Source organism: Cupressus sempervirens, chromosome 8, assembly GCF_028749045.1.
Source record: "Cupressus sempervirens isolate cs-2001-9-10 chromosome 8, ASM2874904v1, whole genome shotgun sequence".
NCBI lineage: Eukaryota > Viridiplantae > Streptophyta > Pinopsida > Cupressales > Cupressaceae > Cupressus > Cupressus sempervirens.
This window is the reverse complement of record NC_143125.1, coordinates 111,252,553-111,269,629: the sequence shown is the minus strand read 5'-3', so window position 1 is coordinate 111,269,629 and position 17,077 is coordinate 111,252,553. Positions and strand designations below refer to the sequence as shown.

Here is a 17,077-nt window from a genome sequence, read left to right as displayed (position 1 = left end):
GCAATTGCACGTGCAACTCGCATTACATCGTTTTACATACATGTAACTCGCATTACATGTAATTACACTTTTTCATGTAATGCATCTTCTCCAACTACAAACATGAAAGAAGAAGAAAGAAGACGGAAGAGAAAAGAACAATTCTGAAGGGCCTTGTACTTGACGATGCAATCCCAGATGATAACAAGATTGGGAGTTCTTGTACCTTGTATTGCTGCATTCACGTTCATAACCATAGTGTTGCGTATTTTGATAACCTCTAGCTCTCTTTGATGAATTGTCCATTATCATGTGGAAACTTGATGTAATCCATCTTTTCTCGCTCAAGTTGTTGTAAATTCTCCTTTGTAGATCAGCACAAACTGGAGTCTTTGACACTTTGAAAACCTTCTTGACGATGTTCGGATGTACACTCGAAACAACTTTCCATCAGCACCTTTAACTCCCTTTTTTTTTTAAGTAAAGTGCTTGGCGCACGAGAATGCGTGTAAATGGAGATTGCCGATTTTCAAAAAGTGACTTGGGCTTTCAAGATGTCACTGCACGAAAAATGGATTTCATTGAGTGAGAGATGAAGTGTTGTGACATGGAAATGGAAAGTGGAGTGAAATGAAACGTGCTCAAGTTCTTGGGAAAGAACTTGCAATTTCTTCCAAATGAAGAAAAAACCGAAATGCAAACAAGCAAAACATAAAAACAAACACAAAAGAAAAACATACATTTGGAAACAACTCAAAACATGTCAAGATGCAATGCACTCCAAAGATGAAATTCAAATTTGGAACTTGGGGAAAAACCAAAAACATAAAAATGAAGAAGAAATTCATATTTAAAGGAAAAGTGCACATTCTAAGGCAAAGATTCTTACAAATGGCATCCATTCAACGATTTCATGCATAAAATCAGCAAAAATAAGCTTGAATTAAAATGCATGAAAGAAAAGGTCCACTTACATGAAGATAAAGTGCCAAAAATGAAGGAGAAAGAGCCAAAATAGCAAGTTTTATGGACTTAAGACAAATTCTCCCTTAAATCCGGATTTTCAAACAATCTTTTAACTTTTTCCGCACTTGCATGTAATGGACATTCAATTGTCGGATTTGACATGAAAGTGCCAAATAAATAGTCTCCAAAGACAATATCATGCATTTAAAACTCAAAAACAATCCCTTTTGATCAAATGTATGGGTTGAAAATGCAATTTTTTGAATTTTTTAAACAAAAACATGACTTTTTTATTCAAAAATCTGGGCCGTTTTTGCAAAAACGTGGCCAAAAACTGCATGTTTTTCAGTCATTTTTGACTTGTGAATACAAAAACGACTTCTCCAAATGGATATACATGGATCCAAATGCAAAAAAAGTTGCTTTAAAACACATAAAAGTGGATTAAAACCCCAATTTTCTAGGCATTCTAAGCAAAAACAATTTGGTGTTTTAACACCAAAATAATGATCACAATCTAATGAAATCAGAAAATAAGGTCAAAACGATTTGATTCCAAGCAAAAACATGTTCCAAATTTGAAGATTTATGGAGTTTTTCGCAAAATCGTGCCCTTGCTTGGGAGTTTTGAACACATTTTTGAGTGCAATAAACTGATTTTTGATGAGGGCAAAATGATCACCTCTCCAAAATGTTTTGAATGCAACTGATTTCATCTAAGTCCATAGAGAAAATTAAAAGTTATGATCAAAATAGGAGGTTTTTGGAGTAAGAACATGTTTTCTTCACATAATAGGACATTTTTATGTTCATTACATATTTTAAAACATGTTGGAAGGCAAAAGAGGACCTTTTAGAGTCCATTACATGTTTCAAAATATGTCTTGAGACATAATCTCACTTTTTGAAGCCCATTACATATTTTAAAATGTGCAAGTCTCCAATCTCACTTTTTGGAGTCACTTACATATTTTATAAACATATTTTTCACCTTTTTCATGCACAAGCATGAAAACTCAACTTTTCATGTCATTGCATCAAAAAGGTCCACTTTTACAAGCATGTGATGTAATGGCATGAAAAAGGTCTTCAAAATGAGTTTTTATATGCATTAGCATGAAAAGTTTCCACTTTTCATAGTTTTTTACATGCATATGCACATGAAATGTCCACTTTTAGGCTTTTAAGTTATGCATTTCACTTATTTTATAAAAATGTCAACAATATGGGTCAAAAATAATATTTATGCATCATATTAATCAATATAATACATAAACATTATATTAAAGTCACATTTATATAAGTATTTGATTTAAAAATCAAAAATTTAAAAAGTAACTATATAGTTCTATAGTCACTTTAAGTGAAAAATTAAAAAGTAACTCAACTTAAAATTATAACATAAAGTGCACTATAGTCACCTTAAGTTATAAATTTAAAAGATAAAGTAACTTAAAAACATAACAAAAAGTGAGTAAAATGTTATATTTTTGAAAAAGTGAATGTCAAATGAAAATATAACATCATTTTTTTAATTCGTGCTATTGCACCTAAAATGTCCACTTTTGAGGCATTAAAATGACCATATCTCTTGATTGACAACTCCGATTGACCTCTAAGTTAGACCGAATCGAAGGGGAAAACGAAAGGCATGACATGAGCAAAACCAAAGGACTAAAACAAACAAACCCAAACTCAAAAGCAAAAAACGGACTTTGAAGGCTTCAAAAATCAAGCAAAGGCTTGACAAAAAGAAAAACAAAAAAGACTTGACGAAGGCCTTAATAAAAATATTCATTGTATCAATTGGTACCGATTGGTTTATCAATACTAACCAATTAAATAATGAAATAAACTCAGAGAAATGCGAAACTAATTTGAAAAAGTTTCGTACTGTTACATACATTTTGTGGTGACAAAATGCAGGACAACACCTCTGTTATAGAATCTTTCCATACTTGATGCTTGAGAGCCTCTATTACACTAGTAGGTTCAAAGTTAATGATTTCGCTCATTAAGGCAACATAACTTGAGAATCTGTTGAGCCACTTACTTTCTCTAAAGGTTGCTTTGGGTGCTGCATAATTTTCAGCTTTCTCAATCATTTTTCTGGCCCAAAGTGGTCTCTTTTTTTATTATTTTGATTATCCTCTTGATACTCCCTCTAAAACTCACGAGCAATCTGGTCTTCATTTATGGTTTCTTCTGGATACTCCCTTTGAAACTCAAGAGCGGGATCCTCCTCCATATCTTTAGGCGCATCCTGAATTTCTATCGCATTAGAGCTCTTTGCCCTCTTGAAGGCACTGTCCTCCTCAAAGATGACATCTCTGCTCAGTTCTATTTGTCTCTATCCAGGTATGTGTATTTTGTAGGCCTTTGAGGTTTTACTATAGCCTACAAAAATTCCTTTCTTTCCAGAAGGTTCTAGTTTTGACATCTTCTCTTTAGGCACATAAATGTAAATAGGACAACTAAATATTCTTAGGTGGCTTATGTCAGGTTTTACACCAATAAAAGACTCTTAAGAGTTTTGTTATCAAGATGTGAATGGGGGCATCTATTTTGAATGTAAACAGGTGTTCTAGATGCTTCTGCCCAAAATACAAATTCTATGTTTTGGTCATACAACATTGCTTTAGCAACCACTGCAATAGTTCTATTTTTCCTCTCAGCAAAACCATTATGTTGGGGATTATAGAGTAGAGTAAACTCCCTTTTAATCCCAACATTAACAAAAAAATTATTTAACAATTTCTGAGGTGTATTCTTTCCCATTCTCTATTCTCAGTATTTTAATTTTCTTTCAGAAAGAGTTTTATGTTAGAGCTTTCTTGAATCTTTGAAGGATTTTTTCGAACTCTTTACACTTAAGGAAATATATCTAGGTCTTTCTGGAGAAATCATCCACAAAAATTACATAGTATAGGAATCTTCCATTGGAGGGTACAAATATGGGTCCACACATAAGTCAAAATAGACTAATTCTAATATGTTTTTGGTTCTACTCACACTATTTTGAAAAGTTCCCTTGGTGTTTTCCCCTAAGGCACACCCTTTGCATGCCCCATTATGAGTTTGATTTAGTTTGGGTAGTCCTGTTACCAATTTTTCCATTGAGGTTAGGGCACGAAAATTAATGTCCTAGTCTTTGATGCTAGATTCATTCGAGTCAAAAGTCTCATAAGTCATGAATAAGGGCTTGATTTGTTTCAATACAAAGTTTGTATAGGTATCCTAGTCTCGTGCCTATAGTTTGAGTTTTTTTTTATGATGTTCTTTGGCCATGCCAGAACTTTCCCATCCATGAAGGTTACCCTATACCCGTTATCTTCAAGGGAAGATATCGACACTAAGTTCCTCTTAATTAATAGTACATATAACACCCCAGTGAGTTGAATAGAGATCCCAGATTTCAATTTGATGGTGCACGTTCCAATCCCTTTTACTGCATGTGCAAAATCATCCCCGATTGTTACTTCTTCACTGGTTTCTTCCTGTAGACAATTAGATCTTAACCAATCAAATTTTGAGAGTTTTAATATTGCACTTATAACTTGAAGAAATGACTCCTGTGAATTTGGTAGGCCACCTAAAGCTATTATTGTTAACTATTTGCTACCAATTTCGTACCCAACTGTTGACAGTTGATCCCCTAGCTCTATGATTCTCATGAAGTATGCCTTGACGAAATCTCCTTTGTTCATGGTTATGTGATTCATATGGCTCTTTAGAGCAAGGAGTCTGTTGGCATTATTGTAATGTTCCGGACGTGATTTCAGCCAACGGCAATCTTTACTCGAAGGCAATCTCAATTTGAAGGAGAACTCGACTCGAAGACAATGTCTTGCAGAAGGGGACCTCAACCCGAAGGCAATCTCTTCCCGAGGGATCTCAAATCGAAGGCAATCGCTCTAATAGCACTATAACCACTTCGGTGCCTACGGAAGTAATTTCGAAAGGAAACCAAAGGCCGCATGGAAGAAAGCCTAAGGCTACACGATAGGGAGCCAAAGTCTACACGTGAATGTTGGATGTTTGCACGGAGGCAAAAGAAGGGGTATAGGAGATGGTCGTACGGTGATTACAAGTCGTAAGGAAGTCAATGGTTGTACGATATGGATGTTGTTGGAGGTGTTCGTACAACAATGGCTGGGGGCATATGGTGATGCCAGGCGGGGAATAGGATGGATATGGGATTTCGTGCAGTGAGACCAAGTGGTTCGTACGGTGAATGTGGGGAGTTCTGTGGTGAGTGTCGAAAGTTCGAAGGAGCTTGTCCGTACGGTATATGGTAACGACTATGGTCATACTATTGATGTAATTGTTGGCGTATGATGTTATGGGATCTATCACATGGTAGATATGAGGGTAAGTTATGCAACAGAAAGATGTCGTACAGTATGCTGGATGCGGGAAGAATGAAAAATCAATAACTCAACGCTAGAGTTAAGATAGATGTAGATTCTCCAAAATTATCAAGCTATCGCCAAGTAAAACATATAGTTGCAAACAAAGTAAGGCACTCAGACTTGCCTGATTCAAGCCAAATAATACACAGACGGAATAGGGTGAGGGTTGAATCCCACCAAAACCAGAAAAGCCAAGTAGGGAAGATCTTCCACTTCCGAAATGGTGACCCATATAGAATTCCAACAGGGATTGTAGTACAATAAAAATAATCCAAACCGCATAAGTACTACTTACATGTTGTACTTAAATACCCTTAGGAGGAACTCTCGAGAGTTTACAAAGATAGCTGACAACAACACCTATGGAAACAAAAAAAAAAAAGGGTTCGAGATACACTAAATCAATCGGCCCATAAACAAAGCTTTGATTATTTATTTATTTTATGATGGGAATATTACAAGATCCACATTTTCTGATATAAATCTGCATATAACAAAACAGCGATTAGTAACCATTCTATTTTGAAATATAAAAGGTATTCATTAGCCAAAATCTGAGAGAAATTCAGTCTACATTTATAATACTTCAGAAGATCTTCAAAAATGTGCATCATAGAGCAAAGTTTCAGGAATCACAATTTTGTTGATATATTTTATAAGATTTAAGGTTTCTCAGGAGCTCTTTAGTGATAACAATGCATTTTATGCAAGCTAATGTTGTGATTCAATCTGAGATAATTGTTCTCCTTGCTTGCATATAAGGGCATATAATGTGTATTATGGTATAATGAGTATATATACCAATGCGGATGAAAGAGAGAACTCACATTTTGAACAAGTTTTGCTGATTTCGATACACTACCTATCCTTTTCCTTGTTTTCCATACTCGAGGTTTCCTTGGCCTTGGCCCTTTTGCAAAACACACCTGCCAATAATAAAGTTTCAACTTTTGATTAATTGTTATAAAGCAGATAAGTAATTCTCAAATTAAAAGATTTCAACAACAAAAAATTTATGCACCAATATAAGATTGAATAATTCAATAAACAATAAATCTTCTGATAACAACATTTTTTCTGTACATTAGTCATTTTATCAATTTGTTAGAGGCCCAAGTTAAGAGAAGTTGCACAATATAAATAGATTCAACAAAACTGCATAATACCAGAGAAATTAAATACAGCAATAGCATGAGTAACATAGAATCACATTATAGCATAAATGACTGCATGATTTATGTTTCATAGAATAATAGTTACAACAGTAACCACACCCTCACTATTCCAAATTCCATACAAATAGACTCGATACAGTTGGTTAAGTCTCCACTTGTCACCAATTGACGACACAACTAACACCCCTTCGGAACAATGTTTTATTAACTAACAAAAGTCTTATTTAACTATTCATGGCATAATTGTCGCCTAGATCTTTCTATAAAACTATTAGCAAGCCATGTTTGTCTTGCCTCTAGCAAGAATAGAATCTCCCACTACAGCCCCTTAAGATATTTTGGATTTGTTTAATTTCAAGGCAAGTCATTAATATCGTCATTTTAAGTATAAAGCCTTAAACTATATAACAAAGCCTTGACAATGTGATTTAATTTTCTAGAAGGATCCATGTTATTAGTTCCATGTGAATCTCATTTCAAGAGATTAAGGCAGTTGATAAGTCTTATCAAAGTTGTGATAATATCTCCCCCTAAATGCCAAGCCTACTAATAGAATTTTTCAGTTTTATAAAACAGTATGAATTCCTTTGATTATCATTTCTCTTATTTTCTATTTGACTTGAGCTTTATCTCTTTTCAGCTATCCTATTTAATTGTGTGCAATCTTTGTTGTTGTGGTACAATTAACTTCCTAGGTATCAAACACAACCTTGGAAATGCCCCCGGAGAAGTAATTGTCCCCTCCTTCTCACAAGGTTCTTTGGCAATTGATGCTAAAATTTGGAGTAAAAATTTTGAATGAGGTTTGAACCAATCTGGATCATCCAACTAGATATCACTCAAGCTATTTTCCTAAGCTTGTCTACTAGTAGCATTTTTACTTATTATATTCACAACTTCAAGGAATGCTCAAGGATAGTAGCTTTTTTTTTCATGTTTTGCATGTGCGTTTAGAAGTGATTTGGGTGTCTATATTCGCGTTTTGTTTGTGCTCAATGTCAGCTTTCGGTGAGGTTTCTATCCTACTTCCCGCATCTGAGGGGTTTGTTTGTTTTAAGTGTTTTTAGTCCTAACGCTCCTTTCAATGCAGCCTCTGCTTGTACATTACTCCCCCCTTTCTAACTTCCATTTCGTGCGGGTTTATTAAGTTTCTGCGGGTTGTCTCTGAGTTTCTTCAAGCTTTCATTTTCTTCGGTGTTTTCAGTGTCTATGACTAAATGGTCATTGCCTATTGTTGTCGTTCAACTCATGTGTCATGGTTACAAGTTTTGTTGGCTCTGGTTGATCTAAGCACCTTGTTCTAACGGCCCTTTTTCATGCTCCTCACCCTGCCTACACTTGCAGCTTGTTCTTTTCATGGTGGTGATTGTGTTTGTGTTTTTTCGAGAGGATTTGTCGTTTCCAGCCACCATTCTGCACGTTCACAATATTGGTCTACTATTCGAGCCAACTACACTAGTACAAACCGGTTGCAGACTTAGTTTTGCATGTTTGTTTCGGCACCTTGCAGTAGGGATGATGATTGACTAGGTGTTTCTAGCTCATAGGTCTACAAGTTGCTGCCAACTCGCCACAAAACATACCATCACAACACTCTTTCTGAATCTCAATTTTACAGGAACTTCTCAATAGGGTAGATAAATTGAAGATTGATAACATAGTACTCAAAAACTTGCTACACACTATACTCTCCCACTATAATCTCCTGCACTCTCTAAAGCTCTTCTAGAGCACCATGTTCCCTCACTACCCTCCCCCACCCTCCACCCTAGACCACAACTCCCTCATTTCTCACACCTCTACTCTCTATGAGATCCCCGACCAGCCCCCTTTCCACCTTAACCCCCCCTCCCGTCACCTCATTGCCACCTTTTGTAATGTCCCCCATTTTTAGCAGGTTCTTGCAATTAGCTTGGTCAATTCACCATCGCTACCCTCGTGAGACAATGGGATTTGAGGGTCTTAGTTGTGGGGTTCTGGATTTTCAGCAACCTATGGTGTGTTTTGGCTCCATTTGAGGGACTTACTATTTATAGTAAGTCAAACTATTGGTTCCGATGAGCTCAGTTGAGTTAGAGGAGTTGTGCGATGCTCTTAGTTTTTTACTTTAGGCTTCTAGGTTGGGCTCCAAGAATCTTGGAGGGAGTGTCTATTTATAGTAAGTCACCCCGTCAAGTTCATTCATCATCTTTCATCATCAGGATCACTTTGGTGTTATCAGATTTCGATTATGATGCTTGTTTAGTTGTTTTCACAAGACGGGTGAATTATTATTATTCATCTAAATATGCTGAGGTTGTTATTTTGGTTGGTGTTGTTGGTTGGTCAGATAAGTATCATAGCTCATTGGAACCAGGACGAAAAGTTTTAAATTGTAGCAACAAGAAACAGTGGCCTTGCATGTCAAAATATTAAGTTATGGTGGAAAAGGTCATTTTTGGAGCCAAAAGCAATTAATAAATTATATTAATGGCACTTTATTATATTTTAATGTTGTGTAAATGGAGTTCTTTTGGAAACTGGTGTCATCTAGAGATTATAAATATGAGGACATTTGATAAGAAAAGCATCCAATTATTTGATTATCTTATTTTGCATTTTCGTCTTTGTGACGTTTCTTAAGTCTGATTTTTTCTGTGCCCTTGCTAAAGTATAAGGGTTTGTTCTTGAGAGGTTCACTATAATTCACAGCTAAGGTTCTGTGAATTAGTTTTTTGAGAATTGGTCTTCATCTCCATTGTTGTATACACTATGGTTGGGAGATACTGTGGTGTTGGGAATTTGGAATTTGGCATCTTCTTATACTATTATTACTGTTGCCGAGAAGCGATTGGGTGTTGGTTAGTTTGGAGTTGGTTGAGCACCCATTTATATTTGCTGCCAGGCATTATTTTCTATCTACACTTTGGGAGCAGCTTTTGCCATATCAGCAGTTGCATTTGTTTGTTGGAGACTTCTTTTGCTGCTGCTAGACTTCATTTCAAAGGATTCTAAGGCATGTCTCACCTGTCAATTCATGGATTGTAACTTCTAATTTTTCTGGATATTGTTAATTTAAATAATAGGGAATATTTTATCAACTGGGTTGTTGGTATTTTGTGAAAATACTCAGTATCTAAGTTGATATTAAAATTTGGAATTTTCAACTGTATATTCCCTATGTAATATCCAAATATTTGAGTTGAAATTATTATTGTAATATCATTTATTTTTCTACTATATTGTTGTATCATAAATTGCAAAACCTCAAAAACAAAAAACAAAAAATCATTTCTTTGGCACAAATTGCTTGAGAGCCAATAGGGCTCATTACAGTGGTACCAAACCTTGCTTTCAAAGTGTTTGATGTAATGTCAAACAACTGTATTATAAAAGAATTTGGTGTTTGATGAAGTTATAACCGTTTGGGGTTATTACACTTTTTTACTTTCTCCAACATTAGTGAGGCAGTCAGATAAATGAACAGTAGTAGGACAGCTAATGAGAAAGGGTTCAAAGCGCACATCTTTAAGCTTTGTATTATGGTTTTGGGTTCTTTTCTCACTGTGCTCTTTAATAGAGTAGTTTGTATTGGCTTTCCTACCTCTTGATCACAACATCTCATCTATCTGATCCATAAGACCAAGTCAGTCTTAGACACTAGCAACTATAGGACCATTATGATTGGGCATACTTTTGCCGAACTCTACACTACTATGTTGAACACTATCTTACCAGGTAACTTGATTGGTGACACTCTTGGGCTACCGCACAAACTTTAAGACCATAGACCATATTCTAACACTGCGGACTATCATTAGGGCTCAGTACCACTTTGCGAAATTCTATTGTTGCTTTGTAGACTTCCACAAAGTTTTTGACTCTGTTCCTCGAAAAACTCTCTACTAGCAGGTTAGGGACATTGGGGTTTCTAAGACTCTTTTGACGGTTATCATGACTCATGAGGCTTTACGAGTGTGTTGTGTCCAGGTTCAAGACCCTACAAGGTTTTGCAAACCCTAATCTAAGTACTGTTAGGGTGAAGCAAGGTTGCCCTCTCTCCCCTACTCTTTTTGGCATCTACATTGACAAGCTTGAGGCCTTTGTCTAGGACTTATCGCTCCCTGGGGATTGTTGCTACTTACACGAGGTCTTGATCTTTGTTTTACTCTCTGTTGACAATGTGGCTCTTTTGGTTTCTTCCTCGAAGGGGCTCCAACAGCTCATTGATGGGTTGGCCTCCTTTTGTGACTCACGGCAGCTAGTTGTGAGCTTGGGCAAGACCCAAGTGATGGCCTTCAATTATTCGAAGACCTCGCAAATCCACTTTTACTTTTAGGGTGAGACAGAGATCACATCCTCCAATAGTTATCTGGGGGTTAAGTTCTTTAGACCCTGTTTTAGCATGAGATAAGTCATGCAGCTCAGGGTTAATAAGGAACTCAATTCCTTGGCTAAGCTTGAGAGACAATGCTTCGAACATCACTTCCAGGATACCACGACCAAGATGTCCCTTTTGGACAACTTGGTCAAACTAACTGCATTGTCCCACTCTATTGTGTGGGGGCACCCTCTCCTAGAGTCCAATTGTGCTTCGGTTGAGAGAGTCCAGACCCTCCTTTGGCACATAGTCAAATGTCATCGGTCCACTCCTCACATTATCATCTTGGCCAAGATTCGAGCTCGTCCTTTCAAGCTCGAGACCATATTTGATTTGGTTTGGTTTCTTCATCGACTTCAAAGCTACATAGAGCGTCATCTCAAGAATTCTTAAATGGTCTATTGTTCTTCTGTGGTAATAGTGGGCTCTGAACGTGCTGGCAAAACTCACTCTTGGTTTAACCAAGCCTTTGCTCTTCTTAGTTCAATTGGGATTGCGATGAATTGGTTTCCCCCTTCCAATTCTTCCTAGATGCCCCTTCTCTCCTCCTTCACCTTCGGTAGGGTTTGAGTCGGAGCTGAATGAGCACATCAGGGTCGACATCTACAGACAATACATTGCCACAAAATGGAGTACACCCAACAATGGCCTTCTATGCTAAGCACTTCATGGATATTCAGGACGGGGCTATTGTGCGCCCTTCGTACCTCAATTGCCACTGGACTCACGGCCTCAACATTTCTTTGGGATCTTTTAGAGTGGGCTCTCATCAGTTTACTATATAGACTAACCACCAAATTGATAGAGATGTCAAGATTTTCCACCTTTGCCCCTTAGGGGAGGTAGAAATGGAGACTTGTTTCATTTTCAGTTGCCCTATATATTAGGAGATGGAGGGGAGGTTCGACTGCTTGTTTAGAGAGTGTAGATCCATTTCCTCATTTTTCAAATACATTGATCGTCAATGACTAGCCCTCTACCTCAGAATCCATACGAATTTGGACCAGCTCATTACCTCCTTCATGCATGTGTCTCCTACCCAAGGCTAGAAGTAGTCACTTGGGCCTCCTTCAATTCACACTAGATCTATGAGACCCCGCAGAGGCCACATTTGGCATTTTCACCCTCTCTCTGGCGGCTCTTTGAGGCAGTCTAGGACACGACCTTGTCCCAAACCATATCCCACGGTTCTGGGCTACTTCTCACTTGTAAGGAGTATTGAGTCTTTTGATGCTTTGTTCTTTGCTTTCTTGCTAGTACTTTCCACAAACACCATTTTGTGCTTCTATTGCTAGTTGTTGCCTTGACTTCTTCCAGTCCCTTAGACCCTTGATGGTCTCTTGTTGGACATTAATAAAGTTATCTTATCTTATAAGCGGCCCATTTTTGGACCTTACTAAAGTGGCAAGGTAATAAATTGCTCAAAATCATTAAATTTCTGACTTAAAGTGAAAACTTGACAAGCCTACGAATGAACTAAGGAAAAGATAATTCATTGAAGGATTAACACCATCCCTTAGGTTAAAGATAAAAATAGTCCCACCATTAACCTTTGGGGATGCGCATACTCACCCAATGGACATAGAAAGTGTGAGAAAAACTTCCAAGGCAAGAAGGCATGGAAACACAAGTGAAAGTTTAGAAGAAAGTGAAGATGAATCTAAAACCATCCAAGCCCTAAGAAAAGACCTGAGGTGATTAATTAAGGAAGTGACAGGGAATAAGGAAGATAAAAAGAAAGGGAGGGAGCTTTGGTGCACCAACTATGAAAAAGAAGGCCATGCAAAAGGAGCATGTCCACAGAAAGCATTTTGTGAGATTTGTCAGGTGCAGGGTCACGCAATTAAATATTGTCCCTACAATTTAAAAACGCAAAGCACTCAAGTTTTCCTCACCCAAGGAAAGCAATCTACACCAACCCCCACCCCTCCAAAGAATGCAAATATGGAAGCCTCACCAGGAGGATACAGAAATAACAAAAGAGGAAGTAATAATAATAGCAACAACAGCAGCAATAACAACACACCCTGACGCAATCCAGTATGATTTTAAGGGGAGGCCTATGATCCAATGTAGGAGATGCAATGAATAGGGACATTTTGCGCGAGATTGCCAAAATGGAGGAGGACAGAATCGAGGAATGTTGTGTAAATGGTGTGGGCCAAGCAATCATGAAGATGCAAATTGCACTAGACAAAAGGGGGTAAATATGTTAGACATTGAAGAACCAAAAAGTGAAATCCTCGCGGTTACAAGGATGCAAGCCATAAACTAGCCTATCCAAATGCTACTACGGAGACAGAAAGATTTCAGGAAGCGAAGGACATTCAAGATAGCATGGGAGAGGAAGGGAAGACAAGGCGAGATAAACCTACTTCAGCTAGGGGTGTACTGAATATTGTGAGGCAAGTACTGGTGATGCAGGAGCATCTTGGGCTTGCTTGCAATCCTGCATGTTTGGAGGGATTTGGCTTAAATTGTTAATCTTGGCAGATACTGGTGTTTGGCAGACACTATGGAGCTCGACATGCTCTGGGAGCTTGGCAATGCTTAGGAATTTGTTGATGCTCGAGTTGGTCTTTCTGACACTCGGCTTGGTCTTGGTTCTTGTTGGTGTTGAGTTGTCTGTGAGACGACCTTGTCATTTAATTTATGTAGGGGTATTTAATTTTTGTTGTAGCCAACTTGTGGCTCAACATATATCTAATATGAGGAATTTAATTTAGTTTGTAATAACTGGGCCAACTTGTGGTAGAGTCTTTAGGTATCATCATTGTTAGGAGGATCCATCTTGGAGAAGAGGATGAGAACCTTGAAGGGCTAGTAGCTGCGGCTTGAAGATCAAAGGGTTGCTTGCTTGGTGAACAAGAGGGAACAAGTGTGGATTCTTCTTGGTATTCTTATCCAGTTGTGGATCTAGACTAGCTGAGATTGTGATTGTAAGTTAGATCTTGTGGGATCTTGCAGAACTAATATTGTAATTGTTGTTTGTTTTTTGCCCTAATAAGGAAGGCCTTACAGCTAGGCATATTGCATGCATCAGTTATTTTATGAAGAAAGAGTTGTGATTTGGTATGAAATCTTGCATTCTTCTAGCTGCTTGTTTTTGTTGTGTGGTTATTTGCTGAGGCTTTGGACATCTCCTTTGCAGATTCTCCTACCTTGCACTGCGTCAACGGGAAACCACAATTACAGTGAAAATCATTGATTTATTAAAAACATTACCCTAGTTGCAGGTAGCATTAACACAAGGGGTAAGCCTAGGAGGGGCAACTTCTAAAAAAGAGAAGGAGAAGCACAGACAAAAAACAATACCCTGTTCACTATAGGTATGGGGAGAACACTAGCCATAGTAGAAATGGAGATACTAGGGTGAAAACTTTCAAATACTATTGTTGATGGAGGTTCCAATGTAAATGTTTTATCTGAAGAAATGTGGAAAGCAGTAGGAAAACCCACACTCTGGCCACCAACATTTCAATTAGTGGGAGCCGACCAACACAAAATCAAGAGTATAGGAACCTTAATGGGACAAAAAGTCATAGTCCGTACTCAAGAATTTTTTTCTTGATTTTGTGGTCATAACTGTAGAGAAGAAAGGGTACGATGCTTTATTAGTAAGAGGATGATTGGTTATAACAAAAGCCACCCATAATTGGAATCAAAACACCCTACCTATTGAGTCCAAAGGAAGAAAGTACATCATAGATCTCAAGAACTAGTCAATAAGTCAAGATCTGGGAACAGACTCGGAGGGGGAAGACTATGAAAGGATGGAACCAGACGAGGAAGGAGTACTCAAATTAGTGGAATGCTCAGACGACAACACAAGTTCCCTTAAGGTATTATTCCATCAGTAGATGGGAGACTATGAAGTTTTCCGCACAGAATGTAATATGCTGCAAATACGAGATTCTGAGTCAGAAGAAAGATACCCAGAGGGGTACACAGAGTATAAGGAAGGTGTGGCAACCCTCAACAAGTCACCTACACACATCTTTAAAAAAGAGGTGGAATACAAGGAGACCAAACTCCAGACTTTAAACCACGGGGAAGAGGATCAACCCAAATAGATTCTAACAGGGGATGATTGGGATCCAATGTTAAAGGTGCCATCTTTTAGAATCTTTCTAGAGTATAAGGACATCTTTGCCTGGACGTACAAGGACTTGGAAGGAGTACCCCCAGAGTTGTGTGTCCATCGGATTCCATTGGTACCTGGAGCAAGACTAGTGCAAAAACAACCTTACAAAATGATTAAGAACTATGCAGCGAGGGTCGAGGAAGGAATTACAGAGATGTTGAAAGCACAGATAATATTCAAAGGACAAACAAGTGAATGGGTATCTCCTATAGCCATATCACTAAAGAAGGATGGCACCCAAATTCAGCTATGTGTGGATTTCAAATGTTCAAATGCAGTAATGGTAAAGGAACCATTCCCCATTTCGTTTAATGGTAGCATTTCGGAGGAGGTAGCCAGCCATGAGATGTATTCCTTCATGGACGAGTTCTCAGGGTACAATTAGATTAGCATTGCAAAGGAAGATAAGCTAAAAACTACATTTGTGGTTGAAGATGGGGTATATGCCTATAATAAGATGTTCATTGGGCTGTGCAATGCACCAACCATGTTCCAGAGAATCATACTACATATCTTCGATGGTATGTCAATGGGAAATTTCAAGGCCTTCTTGGATGACTGGCCGGTTTCTAGTGGGAAGGAGCAATACCTCAAAATTATTGAAGAATGCATGGAGAAATGTCGACGAGAAAGGCTGGCACTCATTCTGAAAAAATGCAAGTTTATGCTTCCACACAGTAGACTTCTTGGACATATCGTTTGCAAAGAAGAATTGAAGATAGATCTTGACAAAATCAAGGTGGGTTTGTAAATGGAAGCTCCGTCAGATGTAACAGGTGTCAAATCCTTCCTCGGCCATGTAGGATACTACAAAAGGTTTGTAAAAGGATTTGAGGAAGTATCATTGCCCCTAGAAAAATTAAACAAGAAAAGAGAGCAGTTTGGGTGGAAGGAAGAACAAGAGGATGCCTTCCAAGAACTGAAGAAAAGATTAGTTGGGGCCCCTATCCTAATATGTCTCGACTGGAACAAAGAGTTCGGTGTCCATGTTGACACATCCAATTATGCAATAGGTGCCACTCTGACACAAATTGGGAAGGAAGGACTTGATCGCCCCGTGTATTTTGCAAGAAGGTTTCTCTCGAAAGCAGAGTGTAACTACAGTACCACCGAGAGGGAAGCATTAGGTATGGTGTATGCAGTGCAGAAGTTAAGACATTACTTATTAGCTACTCCCTTTACTTTTTTTGTTGACCACCAGGCACTAATGCACTTAGTAAACAAGTCAGTGATTCAAGATAGAGTAAGCAGGTGGCTAATTCTGTTACAAGACTTTACATTCAAAATCATAGTCCAACTAGGAAAACCCCATGTAATTACTGACCAATTGTCAAGAATCAAATCAAGAGAAGCCTCAGGCAGTAGGTTGAATGAGGATTTTCGAGATGCACACCTATTCCAAATTGTTGTGTTACCTAAATTTTACGAAAAAATTGGACAATACTTATCAACAGCGAACTTCCCAAGAGAAATGCCAGCAGCCGAGAGGAGAAATATCACCCTAAAAAGCAGCACATTTCAGCTAATTGAAGGGATATTGTACAGATTGGGACCGGATGGAATACTAAGGAGATGCTTTATGGAGGAAGAAATCCCAGGAATTCTAAAAGAATCCCATGAAGGATTGGTGGGAGGTCACATGGGACCTGATACCACAGCAAGAAAGGTGTTCTTAGTGGGACTCCAATGGCCGACTTTGCATGCAAATGTGAGGGAATGGGTGTAAAGATGCGACACTTGTCAGAGAGCAGGCAAACCCCTCAAAAGGGACTTCATGCCATTGTTTCCATCTGAACCATAGGAATTATTTGAACAGTGGGGACTAGACTTTGTGGGTCCCCTGCCTATAAGCAAAACCCATCAGTGTAAATACATAGTGGTGGCAACAGAGTACCTAACAAAATGGGTAGAACTGTGGGCCCTTCCAGACAATACTACTCTCAGTAGGGCTAGATTTTTGTATGAGCAAATAGTTACAAGAATTGGGATTCCACTCTAATTGACAAGTGACAGAGTACATTTTGTGAATCACACCATCAGG

The 17,077-nt window shown here is 38.1% G+C and overlaps 1 protein-coding gene across 7 annotated transcripts in view; it reads right to left on the bottom strand.

The window, feature by feature from the left end:
• EMB1417 (Pentatricopeptide repeat (PPR) superfamily protein) overlaps positions 1–17,077 on the bottom strand; it is a 279,888-nt gene that overhangs the window by 169,514 nt on the left and 93,297 nt on the right. For all 7 annotated transcript variants that reach the window (XM_089796897.1, XM_089796902.1, XM_089796899.1 and 4 more), the window contains one exon: positions 6,185–6,283. In XM_089796897.1, the coding sequence (XP_089653023.1) occupies positions 6,185–6,283 (99 nt within the window). The remainder of the gene's footprint in view (positions 1–6,184; positions 6,284–17,077) is intronic.